Source organism: Ambystoma mexicanum, chromosome 7q, assembly GCF_040938575.1.
Source record: "Ambystoma mexicanum isolate Mex_15411 chromosome 7q, UKY_AmexF1_1, whole genome shotgun sequence".
NCBI lineage: Eukaryota > Metazoa > Chordata > Amphibia > Caudata > Ambystomatidae > Ambystoma > Ambystoma mexicanum.
The window spans coordinates 833,164,482-833,186,034 of NC_090941.1; the positions used below are offsets into that span (position 1 = coordinate 833,164,482).

Below are 21,553 nucleotides of genomic sequence, written 5' to 3' on the forward strand. Positions count from 1 at the left end.
GTTGACGATTGGACCAGTTGACAATTGGACAAGACGACAGGCACTTGGGCAGTGGTAGAAGGTTCGCTAGATGAGTTCTTTGCTGGGAGGCAAAACCACAGAACAGCGATACTTTCACAGTGTAGTTTTTTTTCTTTCTTCTTCTTTTTTAAATACAGGAGAAAACATACCTATGTTTGAGAGTCCTGAATAGTGGGGGAAAGGCCTAGGTTTCACAGTGCACTTTTAAATACTTTCACAATGCAATTTTAAATACTTTCACAGCGAAATTTTGAACAGGAGAAAGCACACCTAAGTGTGAGAGTCCTGAATAGTCGGCGAAAGGCCTAGGTTTCACAATGCAATTTTAAATACTTGCACAGTGCAATTTAAAAACAATAGAGAACAAATCTAAGTTCGAGAGTCTGTTGTCCAGGGTGGAGTGAGGTTCTATAACTAAACCGGGCCACTCCAACCTTCCTTAGTCGCTGCTGGTTGATGGCTGGCTTCCCCTGCCGACACCTGCAGATACTAGCTGGAGCCGCCCTTTGCCTTGGGGCCCTTAGCCGCAGGGGCTGCCGGGCAGAGGGCTGCCCTGGGAGGGTCGGTGAAGACCAAGGGTGGACCAATCAGGATAGGGGCGGGGTGGGAGGGAGAAAAGAACAAGGGAAGCCGGGGGAACAACAGAATGAAACGAGTGGCAGGGGGCCCAAGAACAACCAAAAACAATTGAAATGAGGCCTAGGAAGGGTCGTGGACAATGGCCCCAGTCTTCTTTTATTGCCATTTTTCGTTAGTGTGTTCCTTCTCGGCCCTTCTACTACCAATCTAGATGGGGGTGAGTCTTCTTTGAGTTTAGCCTTTGCCAGGATTCCTTTGTGAAGCCGACCAAGGCTCCAGTGTGTCTGCTGAGGCAGGAAATGAGGGAGGAGTCCGAAACTTTGCATGCCTTTGTCTGAGAGTATGCCTGGCTGGAACCAGTTTAAACTGGGAGTCTGGCTGTCTGGCAAGGACAGCTACCACCAGGTGATTGATAGGTCCACAGGACTGGATGAATGGGTTCCTGCATAAAAGGTGAGGTTCTTGGGACAGAAGTCGATTACTGGAACTGAAGCACTGCTGCTGTCCTGACCCCGTTTTTGAATTGTCCGGGAAGCTCTGCCAAGGGCGACTTCCTCCTTTGGGCTGGTGGGCATAACAAGCCTCAAGACACTCTTCAATGTGAGCCTTCCCCTGACATCCTGCAACCTTCCTGGGCTGCAAAATCCCAATATCCACGGTACCTCGACCACTTTGAGGTACATTGCCTTACCGTTGCCAAAACTCGCTGCAACTTCGGCTGCATCTGTGTGAACCTCTAGAAGAATGCATTCTCTCCTCAGTGTCCCCTCACCAGAATGCAGGACCGAGAAAAAAAGCAGATTCCAATCGGCAGTGATCTTTTAGTTCCTGGTTCTGAGAAAAAGACAAAAACAAGGAGTGATGGCTTGAAGGTTTAGAATTAATCTTTACCTCTGACATTGTTCTAGGCAACCCTCGTTCTTCTCGCCTGCCAAGTCATTACAGAAGGGGAAAGACAATATGCAAATCAGGCTTAGTCCCACCACAAAAGGGGCAGTCGAGCCCGAACAGCTAGGTCACATCCCTTCTGCACAAGACCACAAGCATCTCCAGACATGTTTCGGCTTTGTTGGGCCTCATCATTGAGGAGTAGCTTGGGTCTCTAGGCCCAGCAGGCACTGGACCCACGCCACGGCATACCCGTCCCACTCGGGTTGACAAAGCAAAAACAAGAAGTGATGGCTGGAAGGTTTAGAATTTCTTCATGCCCTCGCAAAAGGAGTTATAGCCTCTTGTGTTCCAGGATAGGAGTCATACCACCCTACTAACTAGAGTTTCTGAGCTGGAATGCCCAATTTAAGAAAGACTTGAGAAATAATTTCAGAAACCATTTCCCAAGCATTTGACACTGTTCCTTGTCGTCGTCCTATACTTCAATTTAAGGAGGATTGGAGTTGATTAAGAGGCTCTCCAGAGTTTTCTTCTAGCTGTGGACAGGTACTTGATATCAGGAAGCCTCTTCTGATCCATTCTTCCTTAGCCCCCATTATAGTTTCCAGAGCCAGTTTAGAATTAATTAACAGTTCTGCTATTTTAGTATTGTGGCGGTCAGGAAAAGCTAGTCGATCAATATCGGCGGAGGAAAGATATTTTAAAGTCGGAATAGATTTCATTTCGGTCAGAACTCTTGACCGCTTTAAGGGGCCCTTAAAAGTTTTACCATCAGTTTTTCTTGATAAGAAGATATTCCAAATTGAGATTTCCTCCTGGCCCTTCTTGCTGGAGCAGATCAAACCATTATCCTTAATAGTTACAGAAGTTCTTATAACGGGGATTTGTTTTCGAGGGCGCAGCTCTTTCTTCTTTTGGATAATGCTTTGGGCCTGCTTATTTATACTAGCCATCCCTGATGCTGAGCCTCTGACTTCAGATTCTCGAAAAAAAAATGTAACAAGCGAGCTTAACACAAGGTTTAGGGCCACAATCGTAGGAGACCCCAAAACCTGTACTCCCCTGTCCCCAGGGGAGTCCAATCTTGATGGGGCATCAAAAGTTTCTGGGGGAGTTCTTGATGGCTGGTCTTTGGCATACTCCAGACCCTCCCATAGAGCCGGGATGGTATTTAATTCAAACGAAGAGTCCACCACCAGAGGCATTGGCCCCTGCCCATTTTCTTCGTAGGGGATATCTATATTGCCACCAGACTGGTCTAGCGGTATTACTACCGAGCTCGACGTTCCAGGCGCCTCTTGTACGTGATCATTAGAAGCTTCCACCGCCTCCTCACCAGCCCCGTTGGAAAATGTTCACAGATGGCAGTTTTCATAGACGTTACAGTAAGCGTATAGTTTAGATTTGAGGAGAGAGTATTTCTTAGAAGTTGGTTAACCGGAGTAGATTCACCTAAAGCTTTAAATAGTGTTGAAGGGGTTTCTCCTAATCCAGATCTAGTAGCTCTTTGTAGATCGTTTGGGAAAATGCTCTGCAGTGGATAGAATCTTCCTCCCCCTGATTTATAGGGGCAAAAAGAATATCTTCCCGACCTATTCGGGGCGGTCTCGAGTGCCATTACTGCATTTTTATCCATAGAGCAGGGCGCCTCTTCATAGGCTGTGCTTCTCAAATTGTACACTTTGGAAGTAGTTCACAGGCGAGGATTCTGCTTGAGCAATAAATTGGTAGTGAAAACATCTGTGTCAACAGTCAATATCAAATTATTTCCAACACTATTTTTGAGACTGTGACACTGCGGGGAGGGAGTCAAAGGCACACAGACCCACAGTCCTCGCTCCACCATTTATTCTTTTTCACTTTCTTGATCGTATTCTACAGGTTTTCCCACACCAAACCCCGTCTGACCCTCAGAAGGCTACGACTTTGACTACAATAGCAGTATACAGCTCAATTCCGCAGCCTGAGTCAGAAGGTAGAAAGAGAAAAACATTGATGTATTAAAATATAGAATGTTCAAATATTCAATATTTAGCTGCAGCAGTATAATAACGCAGACTGGGTGAGTTCACACCAGCTAATGAACGGACACCACAGTACTGCCCGGCATTGCTGTGTCCCCTCCCGAGACCTCCAGGCAAACCGAACAGATGCAGCAGCCAGAACGGCATACAGATGAGGGGGATGAGCGGGTGGGAGGGGCTTACAGCTAGCGCGCAGTTTCTCCTTTTCTGCGCCTCACCTTTCACTTCTTTTCCCAATCGTCAGGCCGAGCTTGTGAAAGAGCCGTGACATAGCGGGGAGATCCCCAATGGACACCCCCACCTCCTTTGATCCGTGTAATAGACACCAGAATAAGTAGACACAGACAACTTTGTAAGATTTTGGAAAGTACACGGTCGCAGTTTATTAGGAGCAAGACAATAACTTGGGACGGTCCCAGCCACATAATAATTACAGTCAGGTTACAGGTGAACCATGTCATCCTATTTGCCACCGGCAAAAACTGACAAACTTCTGGTTACTACCAGTTAACACTGGTTACTACCAGCAGGACACTCATGGGCACTGACCAGGAGGTTGTTGGCCTAGAGCCCTAAGGAAGAGAAGTCAGTGCCCGTCAAGGGATTGGCTCGAGCCTGGCCAATCCCGAGCCGCTGCCTCCGAAGCTGCAGTGTGAAGTCCCTCACTGGCTAGGACCGCTCCGATACTCCGCCTGCAACAAAAGGAAGAAAATTAGCAACACATCACACAACACAATACAATTATTTTATACACACTTCAGCACTTTCAACATCTAAATGTACTATTATTGTAGGTGATGCGAACGCCTCACCCTGATTCTACAACTTCTTTTATATGTACATAAAAAAGGCTCCGCACAGCTTCATGCTACACTCACAGGTCCTCAGACCAATTCTCCTTTCGCACTCAGTCCTTCACTCTAAAAAATGGGTGCGGATGGGTGGGTGATCAACTGACGGCGGGAGCTGCTTGCACAAAGAGACTGAGCACCTGCAGCTCCCGCCCTTATAAGCGCCCCCGGGTAACTGGACCGGAAGCCAGTCCCCCGGGGGCGCCTCTTCCGCCCAAGAAGGGGAGGAAGAGTAGAGGCTAGACCAATCCCCGGAAGGGAGTGGCCAGAGGGGACAGCCCGCTATGTAGGCTGTCCCTCTAGCGCCCTCTATGGGGGCCGGTCAGCCTCTTAGCGGGGAGATCCCCATTGGACACCCCCACCTCCTTTGATCCGTGTAACAGACACCAGAATAAGTAGACACAGACACCTTTGTAAGATTTTGGAAAGTACACGATCGCAGTTTATTAGGAGCAAGACAATAACTTGGGACGGTCCCAGCCACATAATAATTACAGTCAGGTTACAGGTGAACCATGTCATCCTATTTGCCACTGGCAAAAACTGACAAACTTCTGGTTACTACCAGCTAACACTGGTTACTACCAGCAGGACACTCATGGTCACTGACCAGGAGGTTGTTGGCCTAGAGCCCTAAGGAAGAGACGTTGGTGCCCCTCAAGGGATTGGCTCGAGCCCGGCCAATCCTGAGCCGCTGCCGCCAAAGCTGCAGCGTGAAGTCCCTCAGTGGCTAGGACCGCCCCGATACTCCGCCACGCGTACTTAGTTTCAGCACACAACTTTCAGACCATACTCACCTTAAGCTCATCTGCAGCCGGCCCTTCTTAGTGCCCCCAGTATCGCGATCGAGAACACATCATTGCCTCTGTCGGATAGATGGACCCCGTCTGCATGAAAATGGGAAGGCAAGGAGCTCAGGCCGCCATGCCCTACATACCCCAGGCCCTCTGCCTTAGTGAACTTTTCAACACTCCTGTTGAGGCGCTTCCTGGATTTCTCCATGCCTGCCACAGAAATGGCATCTCTCCAAACTTGTCTTTGCACCATTTCCGACCAGAAAATTTCGGTGTCTGGTAATTCGTGTGCAACCAATCACAAAGCCAACCGTATCTGGGCCAGTAAGCGACCCCGACCCAATTTGGCCAAGTCATTGCCCCCCAAATGAATCAACATCATCCTTGGTGCTCGCCTCCACTGGAGTCGCCAGTGAATGGCGGGCAGCAGGGAGTGCCACCTCATTACAGGTGTGCCCAACCACACACACTCTGTACCCTTGAATCCTAGGTTGGGACCCGTTGTCCATTGCCTAGCCTTTTTCTCTGCCCGCGTCACAAATAAGTGGCCGATCAGCCACACTGCATCATCTGTGGGGAGAAAATTGCATATTGTAAGTCGGTCAAGATAACAAACCCAGATCCACCTGCCCAGCTGCCTTGCCCATGGAGCTGTGCGAGATGGGCATCTAATATTCTTCCGGAAATGCACTGGGCTGCAGGCGTACATAGAGGCGATACCGGCCAGACTCCCACCTACCTAGCTTCATGATCACCCGGGGAGACATGCCCTGCTGAAATGCCGTGGTAGCCGCACCAATCCTAAAGCTATGCGTGGACCAACCTTCCCCTTGGATGCCCAAGACCCCCAAGGACATCGCCAACACCTTGCGAAATTGAAACGCAGAAAGGGGGGATGTGTCAGCGTGAGTTAGCAGGGGGCCCGCACTCGATGATCTGAACTGACGGCGGGAGCTGCTTGCTCAAAGAGACTGAGCACCTGCATCTCCCGCCCTTATAAGCGCACCCGGGCAACTGGACCGGAAGCCAGTCCCCCGGGGGCGCCTCTTCCGCCCAAGAAGGGGAGGAAGAGTAGAGGCTAGACCAACCCCCGGAAGCTGTCCCTCTAGCGCCCCCTACGGGGGCCGGTCAGCCTCTAACCGATCACAAATTGCTCCCGGTCCCAACTCTTCCGTCTTTTTAGTTCTTCATAGTTTTCAAAATTCGGCAGCTCCAGTCACAGCTCCGTACACAAAGCACAATGTGCGACACAGGACCAAGCGTACAACTAGAGGAAAGAACCCTCTGAATGCAGCCAAGCCGTCAAGCTGCACCAGCTCACACTCTATAACTCACTCTACTGGCCGCTTCCGACAGTCTCAACACAGTGGGTATACACACAGGTAAAGGAAAAGTGCCGTAAAATAAGTTTGCAAGGCACCCTTTATCCACCAGTAGTTTGTATCAAAAAGATTGTGAATTGCAGCATTCATGATCTCAAGAAGCGCACCAGTGACACGAGCGAGCCAGCAGTGGGATTTCGTTTTATTTTTGGGGCTTCGTGGTAATGTTTTTTTCCAGCAGACTGCAGTAAATGTCTGCTGGGCTAATACTCAACTAATTGTTTCAAATGAAAATAAAAGTACTGTGGTTTCTTGAGTTTCCAGTACGGGTTGGGTTTCTCTTTTAGCCCAATTTCTCTTTTGCAGTTGTTCTAATGAGAAAAGAAAAAACAGAAATCCCCTTGCTGGCATTCATAAAGAATATCATCATTTCATTTTCGGGAAAGTACTGTTATGAGGTATTTGTTTCCCTTTCTTTCTTAATAAATTTCAATAGAAGGAGCAGATTCGTACAAGCCTTTTTACTTTTAGAGGTTCTTTCATTGTGCTGTTAGTTTTTCAGGATCATCTTATCTATAAAGAACTCGGGACGGCACTATCGTGGCACTGATGCCACCTCATGTATGTTGCCTCTTTTACAGGCTTCTTTGTTTTCTTTCAGGATATGCCTTGCAGGTGCTGGCCAAGGTTCCATTGCTCCCACATAATGCTTATATCACCTTAGTGCCCATAAGCATGTATCGCCAACACCAGTGAATCCTTTATTGCTCAACAGTTACACAAGTGCTTCAGATATTAATACGATTTGTAGATAAAAATAAACAGTTGACAACACAGTGAAACGCTACATTCTGTGATTACGTCCTAGAGACCTTTACAATTTGTAAATGGTAATTTATGCTTGCTCAATGTAGCTTTTCCTAATTGCTTGTTTCTTTTAAAAGTTAAACTGTGACTATGTTTTACAGCATTGTCCTGAATTGGGGGGGGGGTCAATATTAAAGTTCAAAACTGTTCATGTATGCCTTACTGACGCACATTTCAAGACTGCTGACTTGACACATCACCCCAATTATTGGTTTGCATTGTTAATTTATTTACCATCCTCATTGGTCAGATATTTTCGTCATCGTGACCCTTTTCACCTGGTGTGAATGAGTTTATGGGACGAGGAGTAACAATGAGATGTAGGTTTTTGGAGATCCATCACTGAAAGCTGTACATTTGATTGCCTTTTCAGAAGTGAAGTCATATTACATTTTCTGTTAACTAGTTATATGAGCAGAATATTTTGTCGATTGAACCGTTTAGTAGATTGTCACAGAATGCATGCAACACAAACTACTTATACAACTGGAATGCTCAGTCTGTCTTTTGTTTCCAGGAAATGATCACAATGCTATATGTTATGTATTTTCCTAGGATATGCGAAATCTGCGATTTGCACATAAGCAAGACGGACGAGCGAGCAGAAGATCCATTTTCGATACCCTAACAAAATACGCCTTTCCTCTATCTAGTAGCTTAGTAAGTATTTGAATTGTGCTATCAGACTATGAAACACTTATTGTATTGTTGTGACTTTTTCTTCAATCCAATAATTTGTAAGCATTGCACTGCTGTTTCGATAGATATATACTTTTTGTTTGGTTGGGACTTGGTGAATGCAATTATTTTTAATGTAAATTGTGAATCAATCTGCATATTTGTAAAAACAAAAGCATATTTTCTTGTGTTTTTGTTTAAAGTTAACTTAAGTAATAGGCATCTGACAGGTGTATAGTCGTAATTACATTTGGCACAACAGCAAATTCCAGCAGCAGTGCACACAATGTAACTGCAAAATGCTGTGTTAGGAGGGTTTTTCAAATTCACTACATGGGTTATGCAGGGTTCAAAATTGTGATTCAATGAGCAGGAGCTCAAACCAGCTCCAGGGTGTTTGGCATCCCCCTGTACGCAGAAGCTACCGCAGGGGAACCAGGAGCAACCAGAGACGCTCCTTTAACTTTGTGTCCATTTTGTTTGAACCATTGTGTTTAAATGTGTATTGGATGTGTTTTTATTCTCCTTTATTAACATTCTCAAATACATAAGGTAATGTTACATTGACATGTTTGGTAGGCACCTGTTGGCCCTAGAAGCCAAATGTAGTTCCTGACAGCTGTGGTTTTCAAGCTAACAAAGCAGGAGCTAAATAGCTCCCAGCGCCCTTCAATTTCGGACCTTAGGGGTATGCGAAGGCATCATGAAGCAAGACACAGAGAACAGACTTAAAGTTCAAACAAAAGAGTTTATTAACTTAAATACCAGGATGGATGAAGGCCTAACTTGCACTATGCTAAGGTGGGATTTCCCTGCCTGAACGAAACTAAGCAAAGTCTGTGCCAAAGAGCTCAACTTAATAGTCAGTATGTGTCCAAAACCTATTCTTGCCCTCACAACTAGAACACAAAGATGTGTAGGGATGTCAAAGTCAAAATAAACTGTGTTCAACTCAAAGTTCTGAGGTTCTTCCAACTCACAGCTTCCTCTCAGCTCCCCTTCCCCATGGATAAGAAAGGTCTATGAAATAGAGTCTTTAAGTTTACTTTTCGCCAGTAAAAAAAAAAACAATATAGTTCAGAATCACTCCTGGGGTTCCCTTACCCAAGCTTCAGGAAACACAATCAAAACAAAGAAGGCATCTTGAGGTTCTGATCCCAAGACAACACATTACTTTTACTGATCCTTGGGGGTTCCCTTCTCCAAGTTTCAAAGCAACACAATCCAAGCAAAAGGGTTTATTGCGACTCCAATCCCAAGACAACCCACATACACTTGCCAAGTCTCAAGATTCCCTTCCCCAAGATTTCAATGTTACACACAGGTTCCTTGGTACTTGCACCTGTGCACCAAGTCACCTTTACTTGATTTCCTTTATTGGTTTCTAGGTTTAGGGGGGTGTTCTTGGGCTCCTCTGGTTTCTCCTTAGCTTCCTTGTGGATCTGCCACCATGTGTCACACCGCTTTTCAAATGGTAGCCTTGTCACACTGTATTCACCTATCACGGTTTGCTGTTTAGATTTCCTGCAGCTTTTAAGGTATTCAATTTCAAAGTTCAGGTTCATTTGTTGTGCAACAATTATTCAGTTTTATTAATCTGTAGTTCAGATTTTTATGCAGTCTTATGTTGTTTAATTATATTCAGATTTATACTTTGAATTAATTTGTTGTTCCCCATGCATTCAGTATTCAAAGTTTACTGATTTGCTTCAATGTTAAATTTCCCTTAAGTTCGGTATTTAATATGCATTGGCTTTCTTTAAGTTTCCCTTCTGGTTCGATATTCCATATGCATTGGCTTTCTTTAACCTTTAGTTCGGTTTTCAATATGCATTGAATTTGATAATGTTTCTTCTAAGGCGCGCAAACACTTTCACAACATGTTATTTGGTTCAAAGAGGAAGGCTTCGCCATGTTCTGAGACTTTCGAAAACATGCTTGTTCCTTTAACAAGGCAAGCAACCACTTCCCTACATTGTACAAGTCTCTGTTCTCATTCAACAATAGCAGTTCACTTCACGAGCCTCACGGTTACAGTAATACCGGGTTTCTCTATCGGGGAAACTCACCTGCTCACTGTGAAGTCTTTTCCCATGTCGTGCTGCCACAAACTTGAGGGCTTCCTTCTCAGGGTTCTTTCTGTGCCCCATAGACACTCTTGCAGCACCATGGGAGAACGAGCAGTCTTGCAGATGGAATAGAGGACAACCCCTCATTTGGTCTCCTTCCTTTGCCTCGCCTCTGTGCGACGGAATTCCTGCTCCTACTTCACGCTTGCCCGGACCCTTAGCTGCTTCAGTCCTCGGTGTGCTTCTGCGGCTGCAGCGCAACTCTCTATGGCTCCAATCTGCGTCTCGCCTCTCTCCTCTCACCTTCCTAGACGCATCCTTTTTATATACCTGAGTTGTGTAAAAGGTTTTCAGGTGTGAGTCCTTTCCATGAATTGCCTTACTATAGTTAAACTAGTTAGCAACACATGCCTGGTCTTTACCATGGTATCTTCTGAGGCCCTCTTCCTCGTCTCAGTACCAGTGGTGTAAGGAAAGACATGGTATCAAAGTAACAGACATAAGTGACCACAGTTCATGGGTGTTTATTGAACTTTATCAATGGAGTGATAAACACCTATCTAAACCTAAATCTAAGATGGGAGCAAGCTACGACCATCAAAATAATAATAATGCAGTCTGAGTGGAGTAGAGTCAAAATAAAAGGGCCTATACTAAAAAACCTAACCTTACTGCTAAGTTACAAATAGTATGGGGTAATGTTCATGAAAAAGAAAGAAGCGATTACAAAATTATAAGTCAAGATGTTCAGGCTGTTGTCCTCCCTTCCCCACGTTTTCAGCTTGGGACACAGCGGTTCAACTAGACAGTTCACTCAAGCATAGCACACTCCTGGGCTTCCTCGGCACGAGGACACAGCTAAATTACACGCATGTGGTCCTTCTATGCCCAAGTCTTTTAAGTTATCAAGTCTCTAGATCCAGCGGGCCTGATATATCAAACAAACAAATATGGTTCCCTGCCAAGTATTCAAGTCGGGTGATACACTCTTCACCCTGGATCCCCCTTAGCTAGGCTCAAATCCTCTTTTCCAATGTTTATAGAATATCTTTTCTCAGGTGACTCACAGTTTACCCCGAATCCCCCTTAGCCGGGCTCAGATCCCTTTTACAAAATTAGTCTCCCTCAGCCGTGCTTGGACCAATTGCAGTCGTATTTAGCAATCAAAGCTTTTCGAATGTGCACAGGGTTTGGCTTGACCCGTTGCAGGACCACTTCGATTTCACAATTTTACACTCCCAGTTGGATGCCTAACAGATTCCGTCGAATGAGCACCCACGTGGCGCTGGACCATTCTGTATATGGCATATACCTTGGTTTCAAAAGTTCAATCACTCCTTGGATATTCAATTACATTCGCGTTGCTCCTCACATTTGCCTTACACTCTGTTCTTTGCAGATTTCTTCATACAATGTTGCTGCTTGCAACCTTGGTTCTAACATAGAACGATCTGCGTTCAGTCTCCCCGATTCACCGGCTATACTGATTTTACTGGAGCAGCTTTGTTGTAGGAGCCAATGAGAGTACCAGTAATGGCAGCAATAGCTCCTCCCCGCCTCGGATATCAATGCGGTAGAGCCCCAGGTACCTTTGATGCAATGCACCTTTCTGTAGTTTTAGTTCCCGGTCTTATGTTTCTTATTCTCAAGGTCTCATGAAAGTCGCTCACAATGAATTGTCTGTGAGAAAGTGGTTCTGTCAGGAAAGGGGGGGGAGTGGCTTTGAGCTTCTAGGTATCCTACTTGGTAGGATGGGGAAAGGTATTACAGGGAAGGGGTTACCGCGTCTCGCCCTTCGGTGTCCCACTTCCACTGCCGGAAGACCCCTCATCTAGGTGATGCCCCCCCACACTGGTCCACCCCCAGGAACTGGTCCAATATCAATGGCTGTGTCCTGGCCACCTGGATGACAGATCCCTGGCCACTAGCGTGTGAGACACCTTCAGGTTTCTCATAGTGGTGTACTTTGGTGTGCATTACTCCAGTCGCCTCTTCCTCGTTTCAGTACTGTCAAAAGTGATGTGTGAAAAAATCAGGGGGTGACTTAGAACAGTCCATAAAGGTCAGAAGGGATAGGTTTGTCATCAATGGGGAAAAGCGGGATACCATGTCTCACCTAAGGGTTCCCCACTCCCAATTAGGGGTGTCACGGTATTAGTTTTATGACGGTACAATAACCTTCTTGCCAAATGACGGTATATCATGGTTATCGCGGTATAGCAGGTGGAGTTAACTAATCTTAACAAATATTTTCTAAAAGGTCATAAATTGTCAGATTTATCATCACAAACAAAACCATGCACCCAGGGCCAGAATTGGGCTTTTCAACATACTTTCCACTGAAATGCCACCCCTTGCTTGCACCAAACACAAACGCACGTGTGGAGAGGAGGGGGAGGTGGGGCCCTGCTGCGACTGGCAAAGCAAACTGAATAGCTTTTTTTGAGTGGTCATTTAGGCTTTTAGCTCCCCCACTGGCTACTGGTGAAGATGAACATGTTGCCATATTGATAATCTGCATGCCACAGATCAATGGAGTCTGATGGTAGTATACGCTTGTGCGCATAAACACACACACGCACTCTCTCTTTATGTTACAGCCTTTAGTTTACTTCTGGGCCAAAAGGTGTTCAGTAATCACGGACATGTTACCCTTTGGTATGGCAGCAGGGAATACCCACAGAGATGATTAAATTTCGCAGTGTGACTTATTATATGTAACTTCAATGATAGAACCAGGGAAATCCGCCATTGTCATATGTTTAGAAAACATTATCCATTATAAATATATAAACCCCAAAGCCGCCAACCCAAAGTCCCGGGAGGATAGCTCAGCGGCAATGTGCGTGCCTTGGAAGCAAGACGACACGAAGCAACACAGGTTCGATCCCTGGGTCCGCGCTTAGAAACCTCTGGGTGTTTAAGCACGTTATAAATGCGCAACTAAGACAAAAACAATTACGCAACAAAATAAACAAAACCAATTTCTTTAACAGCGCCTGGATGCCCTGGGGCTGTGTGAGCGCTTTAAAAAAAAAATGTAAATAAAAAAAAGTAAACCCCTTTCCTTCTTGGCACTGTATTTTTTCTTCCTATTGCTAACATGTTGATTTTGTGTCAGGCACGTGTGGTTTATGGAATGGCATTAAAAACTGCTCAAACTGAAACTACTTGGCAGACGGCACATCCAACAGTGCAAGACCAAGACTGCGCAGAACTTGCTTACTGCAGCCTTTCCAAATCAGATTGAAAAGCACACTTAACGGTATGAACGGTATACCGGTATAAACAATGTGACGGTTATTATTGTTCAATTAAGTGGTTCACGGTATCTTTAACGGTATACCGTAATACCGTTACATCCCTACTCCCAATCCTCAAGGACCCGCCACCCAGGTGATCCTCCCTTGCTTCTCCACCACCAGGGTCAGGATCCAAGAGCGATGGGCTCTCCCTGGCCACCTGCGCAGAGGATCCAAGGGGATTAGGAGTGATAATACCCTTAGGTTTTTCACAGATAGGACTTGGACAAGCTAACCTAGAGTTAGCAGGTTTATTTATAACTCTAATTGACCAAAGCCTCTTGCTAAACTAGCGTAGACCAAACAACAAAGCTGCCCTAAGGAGGAATGGGGTACTGCTGTGTAGTACAATTAAAACATAGCAGGCTTGATAGGAAAAAGACACACACAGGTAAGTTATAAAAAGTAACACAAATTTATTACAAAACTACATTAAGACACACTTTAGCTATCTAGAGGTAAACAAAAATACTTTAGTACCTATATACAACTCACAGTTAAGTAACCCACTGTGGGTTAACAATACTTTATAACCACAAGCAGTTATTCACAAAATGCATTCACAAAAGCAGGGAGAACAGAGGTTAAGTACATACAATACATGGGCCTTATAAGGCAACCAGTCCAGACCTAGCCAGTATCAAGTCTCTGGTAGTCTTTTGGGTGTTCCGAAATTTTCCTGAAGAAAGATGTGAGTATATGTCTCACAACGGTGCCACCACTGTGAACCCAATGCCTTCCTACTATGTGGGAAAAATAGGACCAAAGGAAGGCATATCAGAGTGTGTCCAATATCAGCTCATCCAAGATAACAGGACATCTAGAGAGTCTTAAATCAATAACAGACCCTTAATTCACTATCTGTACATAATCCATTTTAATACAAATGAATATAGTAAAAGGTAATACACCTCGACGATCATACAAAAATACTAAAATACATTTGTAAAACCTGTCAACACAAAACAGTAGTGTGTTTGCATGTGTAAATAAGCATTAAGACCAAACATAAAATCTAGCGTATGTTCATATTGGAGCTCACGTTGGATCTTGATGGGTTTTTAAAGTGCTGTTACCCATGTCAGTTTGGCGATGTGTTGAGACCAAGCTGGAGTGCATGTTTTTTTGACTCATTAGTATTTTTCTTCCGACAATCCTCGCAGTGCCTCTGTTTAGCCATGGCGCTCATATCCGAGTACCCTTTATTGGATTGGTCAGGGTGGCAGGGATCTTCTACTGCATCTAATCCCAGGTCATGATAGGCATCGTACTTTTTACGTTCTGCCCCCTTCTCCGCCTTCTGTCCCCCCCACCTAGACAATTGTGTAACTTCATTAATATTTGGTACCTAATGGGAAAAATACCTGACCATATCTCATCATGGTGTTCGATATTGCTCTGCCAGGGTGGTGAGATAGAATACATTTGTGGGGCGGGTGTTTGGGACATAAAGTGCATGTACTTGTCATTTGACGTAGTTTCATCAGTTGCTGGCATATACACATATGACGGTACTGATACATCAACAATTACATTATCATTGTAATAAACAAAAAATGGATTTGTAACATTGGTTAATTTTCGACATTTCAGACCACAGTGCTTTAATTGTGCGGTTCTTCTGTAAAGAGGTCAGGTTGGTAGGGGCATTGTGGTCCCACAGTAGCTTTATCCCGTCCCATATCAATTGGGTTCCTTCTTGTACAAGGGTGCCCCCCCTTGCTTTTTATCACCCAATATAAAGCATATACTCCAGTAGAGCCGCAGACAAAATAACATTGTGGAGAATACAATGGCCACACAATAAAGCCTGCAGTTGTATGAATAAGCTCTGGTAGCTCTAACGCCCTGTTGCTATCTACATCTGTGGCGTTGTCAGTGAGGGTCCTTGGTTCTGCCTTATTTCAACCTGAAGAGGGTGATACAATGGGTTAAGTACACACATCATCACCAGAAAAACACAAATTTAAACATGAACGAAAGAAGGAGAGAAGGAGAAGGGGAGGAAGGGAGGGAGAGGCATTTTACATTTCAAAACATCTCATACTTTTAGAAGCCCGTTATAGTAATAATAATTACACGCTTCTTCTATGCTGTAATATACATCTGAGTTTACTTTGAAATCCTTTTCCTCATTATGGTACAGCTACTTCTTGCTCTTGTGTCTGTCCTCCTTCTGGTACCGTGCTACCATGTGCTTTCCTTACATCAGATAGATGTATCCGGTACTTCAGACCCTTCACCTTCACTGCGGAAGGTGTGCAATATATTACTTCATAAGGGCCATGAAATCTTGGAGAGTTCCATCTTCGTACAAAGCTGCGCACGTAAACCAACTCCCCGAGCATTAACTGAGAGGTGGGGCTGTCTGCTGCTGGGGTAGTCGTGTCTGTTTCTTCCTCCCTTGTGAATGGAGGTGCTATTTGTCTGGCTATGCTTCGTACTGCTCTTGTAAGTTGTGTCAGATATTCCTTGAACTTGTCCCCCAGCACTGTGGCAGCTCTGTGAGCGTCTGATGGTCTTCTTATGGGAGACAGTGGGGTCTGAATATGTCTTACTGTCGCTATTTCATGCGGGGACAAATGGTGGTGTTTGCTTGGCTGAGTCCTGAGTTGGAACAGTGCTAGGGGCAGGCAATACACCCAATTCTTTTTCAGGGTGTGGCATAGTTTGGACAGTCTTCGTTTAAGGAGACCATTCCATTCGCTTGTGGGTGGTAAATCGAACATAATTTGTGTTTTATTCCTAACAGGGATGTTACTTCTTTAAAAAAGTTGTTTACAAAGTGGGTCCCGTTATCTGACCTCATGACGTCACAAATGCAAAAGGTAATTTGTAGATGCACTCTGCAGGTTTCTTAACAAAGTAGAATTTTGGGTAATTCTGAATTGATATTTAAAGGATTCAAGGTACAGGGGAGGAAAAGTAGACCTGGCACAGGTCCACTGCTACGTATACGTAAGGGAAAAAGAGGATCCAACAATTTGGAACCCTACCATCCCCTGCACACTATTACTAATCCGTCATAAAACGGTTCAACAATTGTATATACTAAATCAGTGTATTTTAATCAAAATTAAGGCTGAACAAAACATTTTAGACAATAATTCGATAAAAAACAGTTATTTAATGGGTACAACAAAATCTTGCTCCTTTGACTCTATCTCTTCTGCTAGAGCCAAGATTTGAACTGTAAAGAAATTATAAGATTCAATTTAAAAGAGAGGAAAAAAAAGGTAAAGATGTGTATTGGTTCAATATCTCACAAACAAATATGCATGTTGTCAAGAGAAATCAACACTTTCCAGTGATACAAACTATATGCTGGTCCATTTGTATAGGTTGTGGAGACTAAGGTGGAACACATGCACACTTTATTTGGCATAAACAGGGATGTACATAAATGTAGAGACCAGCATGTAGTACCACAAAATTATTGTAGCTGATTAACGTTCTCCTTGTTTCGTCTAATGGGCATATCAAAAGGATCCTATGGTGTCTCTAAAGGAGGTCTATAAAGTACAATAGTGCCTAAAGACTCTACTTCACTACTGGCCTGACTTTGCAAGATGGGGGACTACTAATTTGAGTGAATTAATGGTATATCTGGGTCAAAAGACCCTAGTGCAGAAATCCCAAAGTGAAGTCGAAATACCTTAGTAAAAGATAGCAGTTGCTTCTTAGTCTTTGTTGTATCAAGCACTGTGAATTATAATTCAATTGGTGTACCTGGAAAGAAACTCCCCTTTCCAAACGTCGAAACCTGAAAGCCAACACAGTTTGAACATGTAATAGGGGAACTCGCGTGGCTATGTATCAAAAACAAATTCCATGACTCATGACATCCTACGAATATACAATAATAATGGTCTCATCTAGAAGAGACTGTTCTCTTATTTCCATGGAGAATATCACTTCTCTGAAATATTTTTCAAATGCGCTGAGTAGCATGGCCTATGGAAGGCATCCTCCGCCCATTAAAGTCACGAGCCAACGCTGTGAACAGTATGGGTTTCATGTTACTGTATATTTTTTACAGTGAGTTACTGCGGGCTAAAGCCACAGATGATGATGATAAAAGCATTCACCCCTCTTGATGCGTGATTCAGATCAAGATGAGTATGCACTATAAGAACGGGAGCAGTGCGCGTGACTATATGTGAATCCCTCTGTCTGTTCTAGCAGTCACGTCCTCTTGGGCTAATCTGGTGTGAAGGAAACACAAAGTGTTTAGTTAAAGATACTAAGCAACTTGCTCGGGACCTAGTCTATGAGTATCCAATGTATGGCATGTGTACAACACTAACCTGAATAATGATTCATCTGCTTACGCAGCTGATGCGTGATGTGGTAAGATGGATCAAACGATTCTCTGGCTCTACAGGGGAGGCGCGTCTCATACAGCACTAGTAACGCCTCGAACGCTCTCTTGGGTGGAATTTCTTTGGTAGTCTAGACAACCGTACAGGTCGCGTTGGCGCCTGTCTGTGTTCTCGGGCTCAAACCAGTGCAGATAAGAAATAGAAATTAATGACGGACTCTAGGTGATACTACTCTTCTGGGATTTGAAGAGGAACTGATGTAATGATGAATGAAAAGCGCGCCATCTTGGAATGGACACTTCTCTATGGCTAAAGTGATATATTACTATACAGCGCTCTCGTGACGGTAGTGACAACTCTTGTATATATGTTTAAATGAAGTGAGCAAAGTATGTTCACCATTGTGGCGAAAGCGCGGTCGCTATTGTTAAATTGCTTTACGTATTATTAGATGTTCAGCAATCATGGAAGAACATGATTATATAGGCTTATTTGGAATAGTGATGATAGAACCTATTATGGTTATATGAAAACCCCAATGCTGTGAAGTAATGTATATTATTCTAGGTACTTATTGCTCTATGGTCTCTACAAGTTAATTCACTTTTGCATCTCAAGTCATCCAGCATAAAAGTGATATTACTGTACTATTGTAGAGATTGTCGGTGGGCCAGTAAAACAAAACCCGGACTGTGACTAGTTTAACAGGTGTTCCACCGCTGATTCATCCATTATGTCCACGTGCATGATTATGCCCTCTGTTTATAACCTTTGATCAGCATACCTGTGCTCTCTGTCTAATTATTGTCATCTGAAGATAGCAGGTGGACCGGAAGAACAGGATCCGGACTGGAATTAATTGAACAGAGGTTCCACCGCACATTAGTCCATTATGTAAATACTGGTCAAGTCACTTACAAACTTGCACATCAAACCTTAATAGATAATGACCGCAGACGGTCATAGATGTGGTCGTAGACACTGTATGCGATTACTTATTCAGGGATAGGTTCCTTTCTTTCTAGTGCTGAGTAACAATTGTTTCTCTTTAAGTGGTTTTTCTGCTTTTACCAGTTTGTCTCTTAAATTTTGACCTCTTTTAAAGGCCATCATGGGTGACTTGGGAAATTAGTTTTTGAAGCAGTGGGTCACTTTGTAGTATAGCCCAATATTTTTTGATTGTTCTACCAACCTGGAAGCTTTGACGTGAATACTTTGATATATAGAGTAAGGGTGTCACCTTGTCTTTTACCTTACGGGTCAATAAATAATCCCTGTTAACAATAGATGATCTTGCGTTAGCCTCTTCCAAGACAGTGTCGGGATAACCCCTTTTTTCAAATTCGTCCAAAGGTTTTGTGCATTCTACATCGAATCCTGCTGGATCTTAGATAATCCTTTTAAGCTGAAGGATTTGGCTGTAGGGTAAACTGCTAAGCATAGATTTTGGGTGAAAGCTTGTAAAGTGTAAAATATTATGGACATCTGTGGGCTTATGATAAACATTGGTGGTGATCTGATTATTTTTAATTTCCAACCAGACATCCAGAAGGTGTCCCTGTTTCCATCGTGAATTTAATACTCTGATGTACTAAGTTAAGATAGTTATGGAATTCAGACAATTCTTCTGGCGTACCACACCAGATGCCAAAGATATTGTCTATGAACCGCTTCCATATTATAATCTTGCTGGACCGTACTGTGTTCTCTAGCACATGCATGTGTTGAAATGTATACATAAAGGTATTCGCATAGACAGGGGCCATCGCTGACCCCATAGATGTACCAGTGGCTTGGAGATAAAACTTGCCCTGAAATCTGAAATAGTTGTTATTAAGTATTAGGCTCAAAATTTGCATGATGAATTGTGGATCGCCTCTGGTTGCTTGCGAGTTGAGTAAGAGCCATTCCACCGCTTGTATCCCTTCGTCATGTGGGATCGAAGTATACAAACTGCATAAATCCATATTGAATAATGTGCAATCTGGACTTAAAGCTGAAATCTCGTGAATGCAGTTAAGGAAATCTGTAGTATCTTTCAGATATGTCGGGATATCCTCAATCAGTGGTTGCAGTAATCGATCGATGTATATGGATAGAGGGTCAAATATACTATCCGTACCCACAACTATGGTTCTCAAAGGTGGGTCATTCTGGTCCTTAAGTATTTTTGGCAGACGTAGAACACAGACGTTATTGGATGTTGATGAATGAGAAATTCACAGGTTTTACTGCCGACCCAATAATTCCAAAAGCATCTTCCACTGTCTTCTTAATAAGTGATCTTATTCTTATGATAGGATCCCCGACCAATTTAATGTATGTAGTCTCCTCATTTAGTAGATCCAGGCATTTTTGTGTGTAGATCGCTGTGTCCATAATCACAATTGCACCCCTTTGTCCGCTGGCTTAATAGTGAGAACTTCATCTTTGGCAAGTGCCTCAATGTGGTCCAATTGGCATTTTTCCACATTAAAATGATGTTTGGTAATTAATGTGTTTTAAATCAGTTAATAAATTATTTTCAAAGAGGTTCAGAATGGAGTTCTGTGTGTGGGGATCGAAATTGCTTTTTGGACGTATCTCTAGCATTTCACCTTCAGATTGTATGGACTCCAGATTTTCATCTGACTCAAAGAAGATTTTAAGTCTGAGTTTCCTTGGTAATCTATGGAGGCACATTTTCTCCTCAAACAATGTTGTATTGTTTCTTAGGACGAATGATAGTCCTCGGTTAAGCATTTCAACTTGGCCACTCGTTAGAGTTTTTTCAGAGTTGTTAACAAGCAAATTTTCACTTATTTGTTCTTTCTTTTTTGTGTGGCCTTGCCCTCGCCTTGTTTTTCTCTTGGTTTGTCTCTGAGACCTAAATAAAACCCCAGCGTTGTCTGGTCTTGGTGATGTTGACGGAGATGTGGCTTCCGTATAGTCAGTAGGGCGTGCTGATCCTCTTGTGCATGGGGCTTGTGTTCCTTATGGGTTTGCAGTGGAGCCTGTGGTACCTGCTTGTATTGGGTCACCTGTGCTGCTAGAGCTGCTTTCATTTCCTGAATTTGAGGAATCAGGTTGTCTCGGTTTCTGTCTATTTAAGTTGCGGTCATGGTAATATTCCTGCCAGCTGTATACTATATCATTTAGGTAATCAAATGTGTCCCTCTTGAATTTCCTCAATTTCCTTTGTTCTATGTCAGATTTGTATGATGATAATGTATCATTGATGTCTGATAGTAGTTCTATACATTCATCTGATGTCTTGAATTCGTTAAGTTGAGTTTTCAAAGTGACTATCTCTGTATTGATTGAAGTAAGTGATTTAGATAATTCCTCTATTGTCAATAGGATCAAGTCCAGAGAACATATATTCAGTATACGGCCCCACCTTTCTATGAAAGCTTTGCTCTCGCTGCAAATGACGTCACAAATACCCCACCTTGGGAACACCTCTCTTACCAAAAACATTTCTACACATTTCATGTCTGGGTGTGCACAAGGACCTGCTTCCACCCAGTGAGAAAAGGGGCATACTACTACCATAAGGTATCTTGCTCCATTGCATCGTTCACCCATATCTGCGTGGTCTATGTGTAACTCTCTGAAGGGCCCAACAGCGCAGGGCAGTGTTCCTCGCAGTGTTCGGAGTATCATTCCTGAGTTGTATGTTTGGCAAGGGATACATTCTATTGTCATTTTTGTCAGGTGTTCCTGAATGTTCGGAACAAACCATTGTTCTTGGAAATCTGCAGCTATGTGTTGCTTAGAGGTGTGTGCCGGTAAGTGGAGCTGTTGGAATGCTATGTGTTATAATTCCACAGGCATTACTACTTTCCCAGTTA

At 43.7% G+C, this 21,553-nt stretch overlaps 1 protein-coding gene across 10 annotated transcripts in view; it reads left to right on the forward strand.

Annotated features, from left to right (window-relative positions):
- MTMR2 (myotubularin related protein 2) overlaps window positions 1-21,553 on the forward strand; it is a 1,647,725-nt gene that overhangs the window by 389,699 nt on the left and 1,236,473 nt on the right. For all 10 annotated transcript variants that reach the window (XM_069639182.1, XM_069639183.1, XM_069639176.1 and 7 more), the window contains one exon: window positions 7,905-8,009. In XM_069639182.1, the coding sequence (XP_069495283.1) occupies window positions 7,905-8,009 (105 nt within the window). The remainder of the gene's footprint in view (window positions 1-7,904; window positions 8,010-21,553) is intronic.